At 37.7% G+C, this 21,542-nt stretch overlaps 1 protein-coding gene across 5 annotated transcripts in view; it reads right to left on the bottom strand.

Annotated features, from left to right (window-relative positions):
* LOC150096442 (heterogeneous nuclear ribonucleoprotein R-like) overlaps positions 1 to 12,433 on the bottom strand; it is a 230,302-nt gene extending 217,869 nt beyond the window's left edge. For 2 of the 5 annotated variants that reach the window (XM_090409477.1, XM_090409479.1), the window contains exon 1: positions 11,444 to 11,597. In XM_090409477.1, the coding sequence (XP_090265603.1) occupies positions 11,444 to 11,451 (8 nt within the window). In that variant the 5' untranslated portion in view covers positions 11,452 to 11,597. Of the gene's footprint in view, positions 1 to 11,443; positions 11,600 to 11,959 lie in introns of those variants that run through there. The other 3 variants (XM_090409476.1, XM_090409475.1, XM_090409478.1) reach the window with 3 other exon arrangements.
* Positions 12,434 to 21,542: the final 9,109 nt, after the last annotated feature.

Raw genomic sequence — 21,542 nt, 5'->3', positions numbered from 1 at the left:
AAGATATCATTGAAGTATAGAGTAATTACTTTGAAAAACTGCTAAATGAAACAAGCAGTGATGACAGCACAGTGGTAAAAAAACACTGACCAGGCATGCAGTCAGGAATACATATCCATACTTGAGGTAGAAAAAGCCGTCAAAGGCTTGAAATGTGGAAAGGCAGCAGGAGTAGATGATATTCGGCCAGAAATGCTGAAGTATGGTGGTATAAAAGGCTTACAGTGGCTGCACTGCATAGTTCATAAAGCTTGGACAGAGGGACGAATTCCCGATGATTGGAGTAGAGCTCTCATAGTATCCATATATAAAAAGGGAAATATAACTGAATGTGAGAATTACAGAGGTATTTCCCTACTGAGTGTTCCTGGCAAGATCTATGCAAGTATACTCGAGAAATGGTTGAGAAGAACCGTGGAAGAAAAGCTGGGTGAAGAACAAGCTGGATTCAGGCCAAATAGAGGCGGTCAAAATCAGATCTTCACTTTACGACAAATAGTTGAGAAAGCATGGGAATATAACAAAGATCTGTATTTGAGTTTTGTCGATCTGGAAAAGGCATATGACAAGGTGCCAAGAGAGAAGCTATTCAATACGCTGCAGTTATATGGTGTCAATGGGGCATTATATCAAGCAATACTTTGTCTTTATTTGAGTTGTAAGTCAGCAGTTAGAATTGAAGGAAGTACAGGAAGATGGTTTAATGTTAAATCTAGTGTGAGACAAGGATGTACATTATCCCCTCTGTTATTCATTATCTATATGGATCACATTATGAAGGAAAGTGATATTAAACATGATATCAGAATTGGAGATGTTAATGTCAGCTCTTTGCTTTATACGGACGATGTTATATTTCTAAATAAATCCGCTACTAGTTTGCAAGATTCTCTGACTAAATTGAATAACTGTTGTGATAGATATGGTATGAAGGTCAGCAATAAAAAACAAAGACAATGAAAATAGGCAGAATCATTGAAAATGTCAACGGTGTTGTGAATGGAGAACCTGTGGAACAAGTAAAACATTTCAGCTACTTAGGCACGATTTTTAGTGAAGATGGTAAATTAAATATAGAAATAGACAACAGAATCAACAAAGCTGGTATGGTAGGAAGTCAATTGAATAAATTCATATGAAATAAGAGAGAAATTATTCGGAACACTAAATTAGCTGTATACAAGACGGTGTTCAAACCAGTTTTAACTAACTTTTGGATCTGAGATCTGGGTCAGAAGTAAAACACTTGACCAAAGACTAGAGACTGCAGATATGAGAGTCCTGAGAAAGATTAGAGGCGTGAACAGATGGCATCAATGGCAATATCATATTAAAAATGAGGATATTAGGAAAGAACTTTGCATTGTGAGCATCCAGGAATGCGTTGGCAAAGCTAATCTCAGGTTGTATAGTCACTTAAATAGAATGGGAGAGGAAAGATTAGCAAAACAAGTGTTCTTTGCCAGGTTGGCAGGAAAACGACCCAAAGGAAGACCAAGATATAGGTGGATTGATATGGTACAAAGTGCCTTAGACGATAGAAATATAAGATCTGATAATTTTGGAGTCTTGACAAGTAACAGACTGATTTGGAGGAAAATTGTAGATAGGAAGTTAGTAATGATGTAATTTTTTCATGTAGTACTATCATATCCTGTACACCCCTTGAGGGTACATGGCAGGAATTTAATGATGATGATTGTTTAAATTTAAAAAGATTTTTACATTATGTAAAACATTTTTGTCATTTTTTCTAAATTTATTTCTTGATATCTATTAATGCACGTAGAATTATTCTCCTGCAGTCAATTGCACATATCATGCATTTCAATTTAATTGCTCTCTCTTTTTGTGGTTATCTTCCTGTAGCGTATTGAAAATGGCTATGAAACATAGCTGAAAATTCTACAAACAAACAAATTTACATAACTGATTCCGTAATTATTTAGTATTATAAAAGCTAAAATTAATTATTTACATGCTCATGTTTTGCTAACTCAAGGAAGGAAGGATTATAAGAGGCAAATTAGCAATACACACTCAGCAAAAAAAAAAATAAAATGATCTGGATAAACTAACAAGGATCATCACGTGCATGGAACAGGGTGATAGTGGCACTCTTCATGGTGATTTCTGTTAATGCTGATGAATAGATAGGGCAGTATGCCAAAAGATCATACCATCAGTTATGTTGCAGTTAACCAGGTTCTGTAGAACTTGACTTCTAAAAACAGTCGCTCCAATTTAAACCAGAATTTGTGTAATATCCTGGCTGACTTTTATCTGATGAAGTGGCCTTTCTCTGAAGCATGTTGTAATTGCTTTTTAGTTATCTGTTCTGGATGTATTATTTTTTTTTGTTGTTGTTCTTTTTTCCTGCCCAAGGGGTAGTCAGTTCCTGACCCCCAATATTTACCTCCATACTGGCAGGAAATGCTGTAGACACCTTGGAATGAGAAAAGGTCCTGGAAATCTTGATTTGTCTTAGAAAGAACTTTCTTAAAAGGTTTGATACTGTTCTGATTCTGTGTGTTGTTTCAGGAAGGAACCCACTATATCTGTTATGCCTTTCATGTAAGTACTATCTTACATAGATTTTGGTGCACCACCTTATCTACCAATCAACATTTACAACAAAAATTGCTATAAGCATCTCTGTTGTCCTCCATGCACATGACTGTCCTTGTTATTCACATCATTCCACTGTGTCTTCACTGAGGATCTATTGTTAAACTGCCTCTGATAATGTTTGCTTGAGATAGCAAAAGGTCGGCTTGTAAATATTTAATTTTAGCTAGTAAATTATTTGCATTCTATGTAGTGTAAGCTTTGATTCAGTAGCATAAGCAGAGTTCTGCTCCAGCGTGGGGCTAGTTAATGTAGAGGTCGTGTTCAGTTATGCTAGAAAACTTATTTTTAAATTAAAGTGTAGCTTTTTGTCTCAAATTGGGCTGCAGTTGTGCTTCGGTTAGATACAAGTGTCCTTCAGTGGTGTTATTATTTGAAACTCTGTTGTATATATTGCGTTTCTGCTGCTGTTTCACTACTTCAGCATCTAAAAATGGAGTCTAACAAGAGAAGTACGTCAGCGGCTATTAGGACATCAATACGAAAGTGTGGCTCTGCATTGGATTTTTTGCAATGGATGCATTGCAGAAACTGCTACATGCATGCAGAGAAGAATGTGAAGGATATGTAGACTGTTTGGCTAAATGAGAAGAATGAAAACGTCGACGTATGTCAGAAGTGTCAGGATAGGCTGGAGCGATTAGGAATGGAAGTAGACGTTGGGACTGTAGCAGAAAAACTTCGGCAGGAGTTCATGAAAATGAAAGTAAGTAAAAGAGCATTGAGTAATGAAACTAGGAGAGTCATGCTGAATAGCATAGAAAATGAGGCCGTGACTGGCACTCACAACAATATGGAGTGGTGAAAACACTATACAACAGGGCTAAATTAATCTGTTCTAACGACATGGCCCTAAACACTGAACTAAATCACATCCTCAACACTTTCTCAGCAAATGGCTACCCCTCCAAAAAAATCCAAAAAATATTAAAACCTACAAACCACAGCCCCCCACACACACACACACAACAAAGATTACTCTAAATCCATCACTATTCCCTATATCCGAGGCACCTCGGAAAAAATTATGAAAATTTAAAAAAAACATGACCTCACCTCCTGTTACAGGCCTTACAGAAAATTGGCATCCCTTATCCGCTCCACCAAAGATCAACCACTTCCCCCTAGACCTACTTGGTGTATACCAGGTCCCTTGCAGTTGTAAACTGTCGTACTTTGGCCAATCAGGCAGGACAGCGAATATCAGAATTTCTGAACACAAGGACTACATCCGGTTTCACAAGTACAGCCATTCTGATCTTGCAGACCATGCTCTGGATACACGCCACAGAATACGGTGGAAGAAAGCTACAGTAATACACCGTAGCAAATACAAATTCGAAAGACTATTTGTGGAATCAGCCTCAAGAAACTCTCCAAACCTCAACAAATTTGGTTGTATGCGACTGCTCCAAATTTGGGAGGCATACGTCAGCAGACCTTTAGCCCAACGGCCAAGAACACCTACTTAGCCCGCTAGAGGGCACCATCAGGACTTCTAGGAGAACGCTAGCTTCATATCTTCATTCTCAGTTACTGTGTTGTAGTGCCTGTGTGCACATGCCTTTTTGTAAGTTCCTTTTGAAAATGGCAACGTGACGTTGCCGAAATATCGGAAATATTTATTAAAGCATAATTTAATTTATATTCGTATCTACGTTATTCAATTCCCTAAGTGATTTAGAAATCTACCTTTCTTTGTTTTTGCAATCAGTCCTAAAACTTTCAATGCATAACACTACTCAGGCCTCTTTTTGTATTCTGCTACATAAAACAGGTAAAAACTAACTTCAGATACAGGATCCCACTGAGAGATGATATCTCCTAATCTAAACTTCAATCACTAAAAAATATACTTCAAAAATATTTAAACACCATTCCTCAAGATATGCTAAGACCATTAAAATGTACATTTTTTCTCCTATGATTTAAAATCATATCCACACACACACTTCTTACCATTAATATGTAAGTCAGTTCTGTGTCACACTGTTCCATTTGCCAAGTTTCTCCTATTGCACTTTTATACATACCAAAATCATCACATTACCTGCAAACACTGGTGTTTCTCCTTTCTGACTTAATCGAATCTAAGACACTATTCAATACGAATGACAATGGAAGATAAGAACACTGCATTTTCACTGTTCTTTAAAATTTTTTCACTTGGTTATAAATTAAATTAAATAACTACATTTAAACCTAACCTAGTTCAAAAGTAAACCAGATGAAAAGTATACAATACATTAGCTCTACCAGTCCTACTGTATGGAAGTGGAATCTGGACAAAGATTAATAACAGTTGAAATGAAGTTTATGACAAAAACTGCAAAGTATATTCTATTCGATCACAAAAGAAATCATGAAAGAATTAAACCAGGAATCAATAATAGAAAAAATAAAAAATATAAACATAAATGGATGGAATACGTTGAAAGAATGAAAACAGAAAGATTACCAAAACAAGTCTTAAATTACAAACCATCAGGAAAAAGAAAAGCAGGACGTCTTCTTAAGAGATTCAATGATTACTTCTAAGGCCAGAATAGGCCACTCTAGGACTAAATCCTTGACAAGCATGATGATGATGATGATGAATTAAATTAAAAATGCCAAGAATGGTTTATTCTTTATCCAAATGTTTTGACTTCATGCATACTCATGAAGATACTTCACACACAAACATTGTTTGCTTATACTTGGATAAAGGATAAACCAAGAATTTAATTTCTTGGCATCTTTAATTAAATTGTCACAGTTCATTAAGTGTAATCCACTCTACATTATTATTAGACCTCCAAGGAATCAAGGCCTCATCAAGACAGAAGGCATACATTACCCACAAAAGCTACATATTCTCTTAAATTCGTGAACAAAAAATTTCATCAGCAATATCCTATAAAGTAAATGGATGGAAAGTATCAAGAGTACAAGTGGCCTGAACTCTTACAGAAATTTAAATAACTTAGCTACTGAAAGATCGAACTGGAAAGCTGTTGTTCATGGTGGCCTCAACTAGATGGATGAGGAAGATTATATCCTATCACACCAATACAGAAGTTTCAAGGCCTCTTATCATAATCTACATGCCATATCTTGTATCTCTTATTTGCACAGTTTTTATTTACTCAAATCTCAGGAGACCAAAGATGCAAACAGTAGTCCAGGTGCAGACAAATCAAGGCCTTATAAAGAGATAAAATAACTTCCTTATCCTTACTTGTCAATGTTCATTTGCAGCATTACAATTATACTCTGAATTATATTTTCATTATACGACCTTTAACCTTCAACTTCCTATCCAATTCCAAAATCCTCAGCTTCATCAGTTCCTCCAAGCACAACACCACCAATATATTATGTCTGAACACTCATCATTCCAAGGTACTATGTACGCTTACTAACCCTGAAATGACAGCCATTCTCGCACATAGTTCCAGCCCACTCAAATCATTCAATAAGTGTTATACCATGATTGTACTGCCTATCATGGCATTATCAGCAAACAACTGAGCATCTCGTGTCATATTCTTCCCAACTTATTTATTCTTATGGCAAAAAGAATACAATGCAACTATAGGTCGTCTAGTCCAGAAAGCCCATCCAGGGCCTCATCCATCACCTCGTGGATGTCTTGGAAGTTACCATGAAATTGGCACCTTGGGCAGTTGTTCACCATATGAGTGATCGTTTGGGCAACTGGGAAACAGTCACAATAAGGGTGGTCTGACAGTCTCCATTTATGTAGTAGGTAGCCACATCTGCCCTGGTTAGTTCTGATCCTGGTAACAGATGACCAAATCTTCCTAAACAGAGCAAAATCAAGCTGTGGAGCACAGGGATCTTCAACCAGGAAGCCATTTATTGGAAGATTGTTCGACCATTGTTCTCTCCACGCATCAGATGTTGATGGTAAGGCAGTTGAAGAGAGAGTTCGTCCATGGAACAGAAAGGGTTTCTTGATTTTAGGCGAAGACTAGGTGAATTTTTAAGTCCAGTGCAGGGGCAGGTTGTTCATTACTTTATTGAATGCTTCAATCAAGGCTTGTCTTCTCCGTATATTTGGTGGAGCAATGTTTTATAGGACAGGCAGCCAGGAGAGAGGGGGGGGCGGGTGCTTCTCAGTGTGCCATTAAGTGTGTGCATAGCTGAGTATCTATGATGTTATTGCATGCACTTCTTTCCCAGACAGGGGCACAGCATTCTGCTGCAGAGAATGGAAGAGTACTTCAAGCAGTGGTACCTGAAGCCAAATTCCAACAAAAACTGTGTCCACAGCATTCCACTTAAACAATGCAGAGGCAAATCGACACCTCAACCTCTCTTTCTGCATTTAGGATGGTAGAGCATGAGCCTCATCCGAAATACCTTGGAGTGAGCCTGAACAGAGGCCTAACCTACAAAAGGCACATCACCAACCTGTCCAACAAAATTAAAATGAGAAATATCTTGAAATATCATTTCAAGACGCTGGAACAACCTGGGGTTGTGGGGCAGAAGTCCTAAAGTAGTCTGCACTAGCCCTCCTTCCGTATGACATTAATGTAGATTTAAACAGCAATGGCCCAAAGACTCATCCTACCATGAATCTGCAGATGCACACCTGTGTGCCAGTCAAATGCTTATCTATACCAACAGTTTGTATTACAATTCCATACCCAATTTATGCAAAAGGCTTTCATGAAGTAGCCTATCAAATGCCTTAACAAAATCTGACAGTATCATAGTGTGTCCATTCCCTTTATCCAACTTAGCCATAACGTTATTAAAAAATATGAGTAAATTACTCAGACTTCTCTACAGTTACCCAATGAGGTTCCTTGTAAAGTATGTCTGTCAACCTTCTGATGTATGAGACTTATCAACATCTCAAAACTCTTCATAACCACTCTAGAGAAACTGATAAATCGCAGTTAGACAAATCAGACAAATTTATATTCTTTTCATCCCTGTGGAAACTATCCAGAATTGTTGCAAATCCTGGAACTTCTTTATCATGCACATCCAGGATAAAAGATCTTAGAAAAGTGAGTTAATTATTTGAATTGAATCTGCATTCAGTAGAGCTATTCTTACAAACTCATTCTATCTTTAACTTGCTACAATACTTTAGGAAAGGTGGTGTTACTGATAACAACAAAACGATTTGGGCACCACACTTTGTGCATGGTGTAAGCTGTCCAAAAAGAGGACAAAGTCTCCCCCTTACGTAAAAAAAGATTCTTCTCAAGGATCTGGTGATTAATATGGTTACAAATCCATTTCACTCCCATCTAAATAGTTTTTCAAAATCAAGAGACACATTTGGATACTGCATTATTTAATGTATGCAGCTCATATTAAGCAAGACTGAATGCTACATTGCATGTAGCAGTGCATTGTAAAAGCAGGGATATCTACAAAAACTCTGATCACTACTAAACTCATTACAAATGACCTGATCACTCCAGGACAGGAAACTTGGCAGCAGCTCCACCCAGTGACAGGCAAAGACCAACCACTGATCAGAACCTCTCTCTTCCTCAGGAAACAAGCTACAAGCTATGAACCAACATGCAGCATGATCTTCAGTGAGATGAAGAAGCTTGGAAAGTTGTGTTATGGTGCAACAAACATGTTACACCCTCTACCGAGCAGATGGACTGGTGTGGGTGTGGTGGATGTCCTGAACATCTCTTACCAAAGTGTGATCCCAACTATGAAATTTGGAGGTGGCAGTGTGATGGTATAGTCCTGTTTTTCCTAATTTGGCCTCGTGCCTCTGTTTCTGGTGCCACAAACACTGAACTCTGAGAGGTATATGAACTGGATAATACAATGCTTCCTACTCTGTTGATTTCTATGGAACTGACTATTGTCTCTTTCAGCTGTCGCCATAAGGCTTCTGAGGTGACCTTCTGCATGGTTTGTGGACATGAATGTCACCACACTTGACTGGCCTCCACAAAGTTATGATCAACACTATTGAATATCTGTGGGATGAACTCGAGCATCAGGGTTAAGTTAAGGGATGGCTTCCCCACAACAGTCCAGGATCTCATTACACGCCCAGGTAGAATGATCCAAAATTTCCAGTCATCGCAGCAAAAGAAAGTCATTTTCTCCAATCTATGTCATCCTACCATAATCTTTTTTTTTTTTTGTTGTTGGTAAAGTCATTTACCAAAGCTAAAAACTTCACATTAATTGCCTTAGGAGCATTTTAACTCGATTTTTATAACCAAGTGAAAAAACTTTCTACAGGTTGCTGTAATCCAGAGTATTTTAATATTATTAATAAGGTGTGACACTTATTCAGTGCTTGTATATGGGATATATGCTGTATATGACTTCTGCATTACTTCAACCTTACATCAATTCTGGGTCTGACTCTCACTGATGGAGACCTCAAGAAAGGTTGAAACCAGTCTGGTTAATGTACTCTTCCCATAATGCATAGCATTATACTCACCCTAAAGGATGTGTGCTTTGGATTATGAGATACTAAGGCAATTAACATGAAGTCATTGGCTTCTATATGCAAGTAGACTAGTTGTGAAGAAACTTCACATGCAAACTTTGTTCGCTTACACTCGGATAAAATAAAAAATAAAAAATCAGCTAATGCCTTTTTATTCCCATATACGGGAGTAGGCGAGGCCATTTAGCCCTATCTAACTTTTAGAGACTGAGTGGGCAGTTCAATCTCCACTGGTACCAATCAGAGATAGATGGCCCGAGGCTATCACTAATTAAGCGGTGCACAGTGAAGAGAGACGGCTCAAATGTGCCGCCATCTCGTGGTCCTTAACACAATATATTTAATGTCTGAATTAATGTGGGTTCTATGGTCGATTTTCTTGAGTTTACAGGACGAAAAACCAGAGTTTCAGGAAGTAAAAACCCACTTGCCCATGCCAGAGATCGACTAACTCGGGAACCGGTCGAAAAAAGGCTTAGAAAAATTTCCTCTAGTCGCCGACTAGACTTGAAACCAAGTCTTCCTTCGTGCGGCCAAGCGCCATGGTGTGCAAACGCCACATCCACTGAGCTACACAGGCTTCGGATAAAATGTTTAACAATATAATATCCTGGCAACCCAACAATATTTTATGCTGGGTGTTGCAAGATACATTATTCTTGACAAGAAGTAGAATTCTCTTTTTCATTCTTATTTTACCCCAGTGTAAGCAAAACGAAAATCTGCATGTCATATATCTTCATGACTTTCTGTTTAGAATGTGAATTGTACTCGATAAGAAATTATATTCTTGTTTTAATCCTCTACCAAGCATTACCTGAAAAAAATAAAAATAAAATAAAAAATTTAACAAACTTTTTCTTCAACTATTTCTTTCCCTTTGGGAAAGAATGTTTTGCAAGAGCCAGAGAAAAAATTTTCTATAAAAACAGAGCATATTCAATCAAGTCCTACGCAACTATCATTCATTTTTCAAAATTAATGAACTCGATAAGTTCAATAATTTTGGTTCATTAATTTAGTAAGATCTTTTATTCTGATGCCAGTAAAGGAAGAAAATAATTTTAATTGTAAGTGGAGGTTTCTGTGGTTTGGAAGTTCATAAGGCATATTCCAGTAATTGGACCACATTTTTTTTATTAAGCTAAAAGCACAATAGAGAAATAAAACCCGACAAGTTTCGTAAGTCATTTGACTTACATCTTCAGGGGTAAAAAGTAACTTAAAGTTTAAAACAACAAAAAAAAAAAAGGGAGAAATTATTCAAATATAGTTCATACTATACAGTTGTAGCCATCTGACTGTTCATAAAATTAAAAAATCAGAATGCAGATTCAAAGCAGTGCTAAGTTTAAACAATGCTGGATGATGTCACGTTCTGTTGTTCACGTTCATAATTTCCGAGGTCTGACTGAGGTATATTTTTTTTATGAAAGCTGACCAAACTTGGTGTAGAATTAAGCCTTGGTTTTTAAACAAAAGGATGTGCAAAACAGAAGAGAACACAAATCAGGTCTAGCTTTCCATACAACTTCCACCAACCCTGCAACCTCTGGCAGAAAACAAACATGTCTTACATAGAAAAAAACTGTTACATAAGGAAATTTAAAGAAGCTACAAACATGCTTAGAATTCCAACACAATGCAACAAAAATTGCCCTGTGTACACAACTGGAAAAGATCCAAGTTCAGTTCTCATATGACAAGAGGAATCTTTATATGGACTTTTTCAAATGAAGATGAGTTGCAAAGTTTCTTCCTTCCAGAAATTTAGTTTATTTTTTTTTCATCCTACATACAGGTCAACTGGCCAGAGAATACATACAATTTACATACAAAAACTTATGTTAGCAACAGATGATTTAACAGTGAGCTGTGTGGATTGCCCTCCACATTATCCACAGTGTGGGCTCTATGGAGGGCACCCCACACAGCATGATTGTAATGATGTTGCCTTAAAAAAACCAAGCAAGGACCTCAAAGTCGTTTTCATTTACTGCACTTTCAAATTAAAATAATAACAGCCTTTTTTTTTTTATTAAATTAATATTTATTTTTAAAGATCGTGTCTGAAAGCCTTGTACATTCATTATAACCATCTGCCAACTTTCTTCCTTTTCATAATCAATGAAGGAACATGCTGTCCTCACTGATGGGATGCACTAGTTTTATAATACACCAAAATTTTGTACGAATTTTTTAAAATTTATTTTTAGCCCATAGCATATTTCATGGTAATAGCATAATATATCACATAAGCATACCACAAATGAGCTCATACAATCCCAAATATGTATGAATGAAAGTTGAAACAAACCGTGGTTAGCCTTCATAAATATAAATGACATAACATACCTGCACATTTATTCAGTACCAGAATCCTAATAACTGCGATAAATTCACCATCGTGTTAAAATGACACCACAAACCAAATACGCAATTATCATTCGCATATTAAAATGCAGTACATGACAATAAACTGTACACTGCGCAGTAACATGAAGCTTTGAGCCAAGAAATTAACCGGGATTTTTAACTCAAATTACTCATTTCCAAATGGTACTCATGTCTTAAATCAACCAATACCTCAAAGTAACACCGGAGAACTTCAAATCTCTTTCAATCGAAGAAGAATCAGAATTCTGAAAAAAATATCGAATACTTCTTGGTTACAGTTAACACTTCACAATAATTTAAGCCTAACCTATCGCTGTCCATATAACAGTCACTGGTCGACTATATACAAGGACTAGAACTGACTACACATGAATATAAAAGAAACATAGGTTTAATATTTTTCAAACAAAATTTGCACAAAATACACCGAAACCAGTTGTCTTAATAAGCAAGTAACTCTATGTTAATACTCACCCAAATAGAGAATATGTATTATGAACAAAGCACTTTCAAACACTTTTCGATTTCAACTTCTTACCGCCGTGCCGGTAATCGAAGGCAACGTGCTCCATCTACGGGGATAACTAAGTAGCACAAAGGAAGGGAAGCAGCAAAATTTTCGAATATTGAAATTAATATAGTATGAATATGAAATATCTAGGTTGTATTCTTTCAATTACGTATATAATTACAAAATTTTAAGTAAATAACATCTGTGATTTTTATTCTAAAATTAAATTTTGGTAACTACTTTTTATAGCGGAGGACCACTTTACATAGCCATCAGCTAGAGAAAAGCACAAAGATTGGTCTCGGAGAGAAAATTTGTTTTTAGTATAACTCGATGGCATTTCATAAAATACAGAATTTTTAATGTTAAACGATTGACATTTTGCGAAGATACTTTTCTATGTGCTATTATTTTTGCTGTTAAAACTCCATTCGAAATGCATAATAATAATGAGTAGTTATTCGTGATCTTGTATGATGATGAGTGGTGACGCTTGTAAAAGACCAGTAAAGACTCCAACATATGGCACGTGAGCTGACAAAGAAAACCAATAACTCCTGACGATAGATTTACTGGTGTTAATTTTTTTCTCTCTGCTATTGTGGCTTAATGTGAAACATAGCCATGTCAAGAGGAACCAATTTTGAATAAAGTATTATTAAAAAACAGAAAAGAAAGAAGAAATTGTCATGATGCAGATACCTTATAGACTACAAATACCCCCCCCCCCAAAAAAAAAATCGTCTTGTTTACGAAAGGCAGTGATCCAATTGTAAATTAAACTATTACGTAGAAAAAGTTTATATACAATTATTAGCCAGCCTGTTACTCTGTGGGAATGGGATTTGCACTCGATGACACTGTTGAAAGCACGAAGGAAGATTTGGGTTCAACTCTAGTCGCCGATTACAGGAACATTTTCTAAGCCTTTTTCAGATTGCTTCCCGAGTTAATCGATCTTTGGCAGGGGCAAGCGATTTTACCCCGGAAACTCGGTTTTTTCGTCCCATAAGCTCATAAATCGACCGTCGAACCAAAGGGGTAGTTGGGGGGGGGGTCTACCCCGGGCGGCTTTTTGAACTTTTGCAGTTAATTCTAAAATTTAATTCTCGAAAACTCAGTTCAAAATATTGTAATACTACTACGAATTTTCCTCACAATTGCTGAAGTTGTTGCTAGTTGTGAGAGAAGTTTTTTCTAAATAAAATTGATTAAGAATTACCTACACTACTATGAAATAGACTTCGCCAATGTTATGGACGATTTTCCTAAAAGAAAAGCAAGAAAAATTGTATTTCAGAAGGTTGAAATTAAAGTTTCACTTCAAAAATAAACGTAGTGTTTTAATGTATTTCCCTATACGCCGTTTTGCCTTTTTGTAGTATTTATAGTAGTTAGTAGTAGTAGGTACCCTCCCTCAATGAGTCCAAAGACTCATTGAGAGAGGGTACCTACTCTACAACTCGCCAGCTCCACCACTGAATCCACCAACTAAAGTGAACTGCATAATCTACACCAACGCCATCTACTGCCCACCACTAGTATTTTCACAGACAATCACAAACATTCATGCCACGGCAGAATTCGAAACTACAGCCTTTTTGTTGGAGAGTGTATTCACCAACCAGGCCAGGAATGGAGTTGTATTATATTAGATTATTTGGATATAGAAACAATTATAGAAGTATAACAAAAATCAAATGCTGTATATGTCGGCGTATAAGACGACTCTAAAATACTACAGAAAAACCCCTTGAAATCATCATCTTATAAGGCGAGTATAAAATTGGAACCTTAATTTCTTGGATGAACATTTAGGTAGTTACAATACATTGTTATATAAGAAAATTGGCAGCGTTTATAAACAAATCAGATTAATTGTTTTGTTATATAGTTCTTCAGATTCATTAAATGATCGTCATATGGATCCCAGTTCGAATCAGTGAATTGATTTCGTTTTCATCGTCATCAGTGTCCCACATGAACAAAATGAACAGATCATCTTCTGTACCATCCATAAGATTAGAGATACCACACTACTTAAATTATTTTATTACAGTCTCTACTTTTACTTTATTCCATGCTTTGATCACAAAAGTGCACAATATATCATGTGTTGCAGTGCGCATTGATCTACTGTTTGTAAATGATTTTTCACCAGTCAACATTCAATTATTCCACTCTTCTCGCATGTGATCTTTAAATGGTTTGTTCAAGCAGACGTCTATTGGTTGCAATATACAAGTTAAACCACCTGGTATAACAGCAATTTTTGTGTTATTTTTTCTAGAAGAAGACTTTTAGTATTCTAAGTTAAATGACTATGAAACATCCCATACTAATAAACTGCGTTTCTTCATTATACCGCCTGGTCGCGTGTTCCACACACATTATTGTCACGCTGTCGTTACAGATGTTCTCTTGTCCGCTTCAATTCGATATGCCACCTCAACCTAGTGGGAAAGCTCTGAAGAAGCCTGGAAATTCTTTTTTTTTTTTTCACTTGGTTACTGAAGAATACTATCACGAGCGGATCCAAGCAAGTTATTGTTCCTCTGCATTGAGCCTTGATAAGACCCTATCTTGACTACTGTGCCCAGAAATAGGCACCAGAGTTTCTTCTTGATGGGGAAGAGGTGGAGAGGATCCAGAGGCCAGTGACCAATTTGACCAGAGTGACCAGCAGGTCTATGGAATAAACCTGTTGAGAACAGGTTGAAGATTTGTGGATTGCAGAAATTGGTTGATAGGCGGAAAAGAGGGTGATATGATTGAGACATTCATATTACTGAAGGGTTTCTATGAGATTAATTCAGCGGATATTTTTCAAAACAGGACTGGTGGATGGAGGACTAGCGGCCATCCATGGGAACTGGGCAACAGTGTGGTTAGCAAGAGTGTTAGAACTAGGTTTTTTACTTGGAGAGTGGTGAATGAGTGTAATAAACTGCCAGAGTCTGTTGTGGGTGCTATGACTGTGAATGAGTTCAACGCAAAGTATGATAGATACTGTGTGAATGTTGGATAGTTGTTCTTGACATGATGTTTAATGCCTCCCTCGATGAGTTAAGGACTCCTTCGAGTTGCCCGTAATAATAATAATAATTATTATTATTATTATTATTATTTATCCATAATTTCACACCATTTTCGTCCATCATCCTTTTTCGTGAAAATGTACAAAAACACCTGAAGGAAATTTTATGTTAGGTTAAGTTCTACATTTGAAGATGATCATTGTTTTTAACTTGATTATTACATATAACAACTGCATTAATAAAAGAAAGAGGAAATGGGGGGCGTCGTCTTATATAGCCAGGAGTCTTAGCAAGAACAAGAAGAAGTAGTTTTTGGCCTTGGTTGGCACTTCCAGGCCACAGGTTGTTGGTATTAGTGAAACATGGCTGACAGAAGATGATAAAGTTAGTGGGATTGAATGTGACGGGTATAGCGTGTTCAGGAGTGACAGGGAGAATAAAAAGGGGGGAGTGTTATTGATGATAGCTGATGAGTTCCAGCCAATGAGAATAGAAGTTGAACTGCAGGATAGACAAAAGAGCACATTTCAGGCCATTTGGTGTGAGATAGAGGCTAGCAGAACAAAATATACAATTGGGTGCTGCTATAGACCAGGTGATGGAATAGATGTGGGTATAGTATGCATAGGCAAATAGAAGAAATGAGTGGAAGGAGGGTAATTATTATGGGGGATTTCAATTATGGTAACATTGACTGGAAAGAGGATTGGGCACATGGGAGGAAGGAATTGGATTTTATACAGTTATTAAGGGATAACTATCTGCGACAGCATGTAATGGAAAATGCTAGGGGTTAGAGAGTGCTTGACAAAGTAATCGCATCAGAGAATGTGGCTGTAACGAACATGACCATGTTGCCACCAATTGATGAGAGTGATCATAGGGTCATGACTTGGGAGGTGGCTAAAGGAGTGGAATTTACAATTACGACAGGGTACATGTGGAATTACCAGGCTGGTAAGTATGAAAAGCTTAGGAATGTGCTTGGCTCAGTGCCATGGCATGTAAAACTGCAAGGGCTGGATGTTGATAGTGCATAGGAGGTGGTTAAAAAGTTTACAGGAGGCAATGGTTGACTGTATACCAAGAGTCCGAATAATAAATCAAGTAGGGGTTAAATGGATGAATAACACCATTAAGTTTGAGCTACAAAAAATGAAACAATTGTTGAGGGAACTTAAGGAGAAAGGTGACCTGCAGGCGCATGAACAGTATCAAGCATAGGCCAGAAAAGTAACAAGGGTGGTAAGAAAAGCAAAACGGATTATGAAAGAACATTGTCCATGCAGGCTAAAGAGAATCCCAAACAGTTTTTTCAATATGTTGCAAGTAAAAGAAAAAATGTTCATGGGAGAATGATTTTCAAAAATGCTGAGGGTAGAGAGGTAACCGAATCATGCGACATAGTGGGATTACTGAGCGAGCACTTTGCAAGAATATATCATCCAGGATGTGACATTACAGGAATGGAAGAACCAACAGCCTATACTGGAATTGTTGTGAATGAAGTGGAGGTAAATAGTCTATTACAGAACCTCAAGGTCAATGCATCTGTGGGATTGGATGGTATACCAGCTCGTGTCGTGTGAGAAGCTGCTAAAGGATTGTCAGTGCCCTTGACCATTTTGTTTAATTTGAGCCTCGGGTCTGGATCAGTCCCAAGAGGGTGGAATGAGGGGAAAATAGTTCCACTGCATAAAGGTGTTTCCAATTTGCTGTTAAAAATTACAGGCCGATCAGCATAACAGGAATCGTTATCAAGGTCTTAGAGAAAATAGTCGAGAGGAAAATACAAGATTGGATAGATGAAAATGGGATACTGTATCAGGGACAGCATGGTTTTGTGAAGGGTAGGTCATGCCTCACTAATTTGCTCATGTATTATAACACAGTGAAGATCTGAACTGGATAAGGGTAATGGATTTACAGTGATTCTACTGTACCTTGCTAAGGCCTTTGACAGGATACCACATGGAATTCTAATCAGTAAAATGCAGCATATGGGGATGGATATAGGGTTGGTGAAATGGATAGGAGGGTGGTAGATTGAGAGATATCAGAGAGTGGTTTATTTAGGAATAGAGTCCAAAAGACGCCTGTGACTAGTGGTATGCTGCAAGGATCTGTTCTTGGACCACTGCTGTTTAATTTGTTCATTAACGATATAGGAAAGGATCTGAGAGGAACAGTTCATTTGTTTGCAGATGATGCAAAGTTGGGTAGGGCAATAGTGAATGCAGATGATTTCAAAATTTTGCAGGATGATTTGGATAGTTTGGAGGTCTGGGCTAAAGAGAATGGATGTCAATTTAATGTGGCAAAATGTAAGGTTATATATTTTGGGATGAAAAGATTAGCAGCAGCTTACTACTTTGGTGGAACAGTACTCCAGGAAATTGATGAGGCCAGAGATTTGGGAGTGTTGGTGGATAAGGAGTTAAAGTTTATGGGGCACATTGCAAAAGTGGCCATATCAGCTCATCAAATCACTTGGTTGCTCAAGAATACTTTGACGAGCAGAGACAAGCATGTTACTGTTCCTCTGTATCGAGCCTTGATAAGACCCCAACTTGTCTACTGTGCCCAGATTTGGTCACTTAGGTTTCTTATTGATGGCGAGGAGGTTGATAGGATCCAGAGGCGAGTTACCATGATGATAGCAGGTCTGTGGAATGAACCTTATATGAACAGGTTGAGGATTTGTGGGTTCCAGAAATTGGTTGATAGGCAGAGGAGGGGAGATATGATTGAGACATTCAAATTACTGGAGGGTTTCTATAGGATTAATTCAGAGGATATTTTTGCGAAAACAAGGCGGTGGTGGGAGGACTAGGGGACATCCATGCAAGCTGGATAAGAATGTGGTTAATAAAGGTGTTAAGGCTCGGTTCTTACTTTTAGAGTGGTGAATGAGTGGAATAAGCTGCCAGAGTCTGCAGTAGGTGCTGTGACAGTGAATGAGTTTAAGGCAAGGTATGATAGATACTGTGTAAATGTCGAATAGCTGTGATGGACATGATTTGGGACCTCTCTCGATGAGAACGTCTCCCTGGAGTTACTAATAATAAAAATAATAATAATAACCGACATAAATTTAAAACCTAAAAATAGTCTAAAATGTAGGCCTTGTGTTATACGCCGAATATAAGGTAGTTACAAACACAATAAGGTGTGTTTCGTAATCTTTCTTGTACAAGTAAATTCGTTAATTGAACCCTCAACTGTTTTCAGCATTACATATCATAGCATTAAGATCTGTAGTTATTTTACGAATAAAATGGTCTGATCGAAAAGAATGAACAAACAGTTTTGCGAATAAAACATTGAGTTAATGGCTGATTATTCAGTGAAGAGTGTCTCAGCTTACAACCAAAATAGGAATTCGATTCACGCTGTGTTACGAACGCTTGTCATTGTTTTTAAGTAGAGGTGATTTCCTCATCAGACTGACCACACATTGAAAAAAGAACCATGCTTCGTTTCTAGAGTACGATTCAAGTATTATTTAATCCATAATGGAAAGCAGAGTGGGGAAGACTGTTCCAAAGGACAACAAAAGTGGATGGAATGAAAGAAGAGACAGTGAGATTGGTGTGGTGAGTTTTAAGATCAACTGAATAAAGGTGTTGTTAGCAATGGTTCTTGTTTTAATGATTTTGGAGGAGAGTGGATAAACTATAGTGGCCAATTCAGCAGAGTTCAATTCACTGTCCATGCAGATATCTGTAAAAAATGCACAAGGCAGAAACTTAACACCTGTAAGAGGACTGAGGTCGGTTTGTGAAAGATGGATCATTAATTAGTCTGATTGCCCTCTTCTGGAACAGTGGGAGCAATTTTCCATGCTTGGATGGATTTGGGCTTTGTATGGAGTTAGCAATTGTGAATGTGTGAAGTAGTGTCTCGTGTAAAAAGTACATCAAGTTTTTGGTGGCTGCAGAATGTACAGTTGAAATGTGGTTGTTCCAGGAAAGATCGGAAGTACAGTTCAGTCCAAGAGGAAATATCTGATCATGTTTGGATATCACAGTAATACTGAAGTTAAAGGGGAAGAGGTGCATGCTCCTTGGGAGCGATCAGACAGAACTGGGTTTTGGTGGCATTGAAGTTTACAATGTTGTTCTTTCCCACTGAGATATACTTAGTAGAGGTGGGTTGAGGTCCCTGGTCGTGGTAGATCTTGAGGAGTCTAATACTTGAGCAGTAACATTTTTGTCCATTGAAATGGAGGAATACGGTCGAGTGTAATGTCATCAGCATTTCTGTGAATAGGATTGGAAGTCTGTGAGCAGGTCCTTTATATGCGAGAGGAAGACAGTGTGTGAAAGAACAGAACCCTGTTGAACTCCTACATTGCTTGGGAAACCTGAGGAGACTAAACCGTCCACCATTACACGTCGTGAGCGACCAGTGAGAAATTCGGCGATCCAGATGCAAATGAGGGGGGATGGTTGTTTGGTGAGTAGACCGATGGAGGGGAATTTCAAATACTTTCAAAAACCATTCATCTGTTTTCAAACTTTTTCAGTCAGACCATTTGCAGATACCCAAAATGATAACATGTAGGGAAATTATACATTACCATAACATGACTTCGAAATTTAATAATACTGAAGATGAGGGGGATGGGAATCGGCCAAATGTTTATTTTGTAAAACGATTATGCTTGAACCTGACAAGGCAAAGCATCCTGGACTTATTGTGGAGCGTTACTGTGATTAGTGATGTGCCCTACGAATAAGCCCTGTGACGATTCTTGTTTATTTTAAGTATCAATTATATTGGTAAGGGCCTCACAAAAGTTCTTCAGTTTTGGCTTATGAGGTAATGATACAAAAGACGATAAGAGATGCAACTCACATAGCATTTACAGGCTGGAAGGCCTGTAAATGCTATGTGATTTACAGGCCTTCCAGCCTATAAATCACATAGTGATGCTATGTAAACATATCACATAGTGATGATATGTGATGCTATGTAAATGCTGGAATAGGCTGGAAGTGTGTGCGAACGATAAATTACTATCAATTCAATGTTAGTAAGTGTAAAGTTATGCACTTTGGCTTGACGAGATATCCAAGTACATATTATATTGGTGGAATTATACTTGGAGAAACTGATAAAGCAAGAAATATTGGAGTTGTGGTAGATAGAGTTCAAGGTTCATATAGCAAAAAAAAAACAGATAAGCTGTGGAAAGGCTACAAAGAAGAGTTACGAAGATGACACTTGGATTATAGAATTTAATTACGAGGATAGTTTGAGAGTATGTGGAATGTAGGCACTGGTAGACTCAGGGCAGGCGGAAGCGGGCATGCGAGCGCCGCTACGAAGGGGGCGCCGGAGAACGGGTCATAAGTTGATTTTTAAGAAACAAAATTTTTATCATAAAAAAATTCTTAGAATGATCAATATTAAAATAAATAAGACTGGATACACCGAATAAAAATAAATAAGACTGGATACACCGAATAAAAATTTTTTAAAAATTGTATATTGCCGGCTGTATACGCATCGAGAGCAGGCTAAATGCTTGTCTCCAGAATCTAAAGTGAACGGTTTTCATGCGCAGAAACGGATTTTCGTACAAAACATTTGTTGCAACGTAACCAGTCATATGGTACTGTAAAAACTCGATTGTAGCTTAAATATTCCAAAACACATTACATTCGATTGTTTACTTAGGTTAAGTCCCATGTGAATATTGTAAAAATAAACTTTGTTTGTCTCTGTATAGTTTGTTTTAGATGTTATTGTAAATAACACTCTGGAAGTTAACTGTATATACTGCTTTAATAAGTTAGAGTGTTAAAACCAAAGGCAATATTTATATCGCCAAAGCTGCATGTAATAGATCAACATGGCGGCATTAGAAAGATTGTTATTAAAATTTGTTTGTATGAGAAAGGCTTGCAGGCTCTTAGTCTTGCAGGCTTGCAGGCTCTAATCTGCTAAGTCAGTCAGAAAGGTTCAAACAACTTTCCAATTTTAATTTACAATTAAAAGAAAGCGGAGGAGAAAAAAAGGCGTGCCGAACTTGAACCTTAAGATGAAAGAATAATATTGATTCGTTGGGGGTTGCAAACTTCATGCAAGGTATCAGAGGAGGTATAATAAAAAGGAGCTGAAGCAAACAGAAGGGGCTGCACGGATCCAGAGATTGCTGCAGACGTAGTGGGGGCCCGGGTTCCAGAGACGTCCACAGAGAGGCAGGAGAGGCTGCCCGGTTCCAGACGCTGTCAAAGAGGAGGCAGCTCGGTTCCAGACATTGCTAAAGCTGCCTGGTCCCAGACTTTGCCGAAGAGAGACAGAGCTGCTCGGTTTCAGACATCATCAGAGAGCATCCCAGATCCAGACATTGGTTGAGAGAGGAGTTTTCCACTTCCAAAAAGGAGATTCTCGATCCGAGACGTCGCTAGAGAGAAAAGACTTCTAGGCCACAGATAGGGCTTTCAAATTGCCGAAAGGAGAAGTCCCAAATTGAAAATTCCGTCTTGGAGGCGGAATT

Source organism: Typopeltis vanoorti, chromosome 19 (genome assembly GCF_054136105.1).
Source record: "Typopeltis vanoorti isolate ZY-2024b chromosome 19, IOZ_Tvanoo_1.0, whole genome shotgun sequence".
Classification (NCBI taxonomy): Eukaryota; Metazoa; Arthropoda; class Arachnida; order Uropygi; family Thelyphonidae; genus Typopeltis; species Typopeltis vanoorti.
Note: the sequence above shows the minus strand (reverse complement) of the source record. Positions and strands in the feature narration are given on the sequence as shown.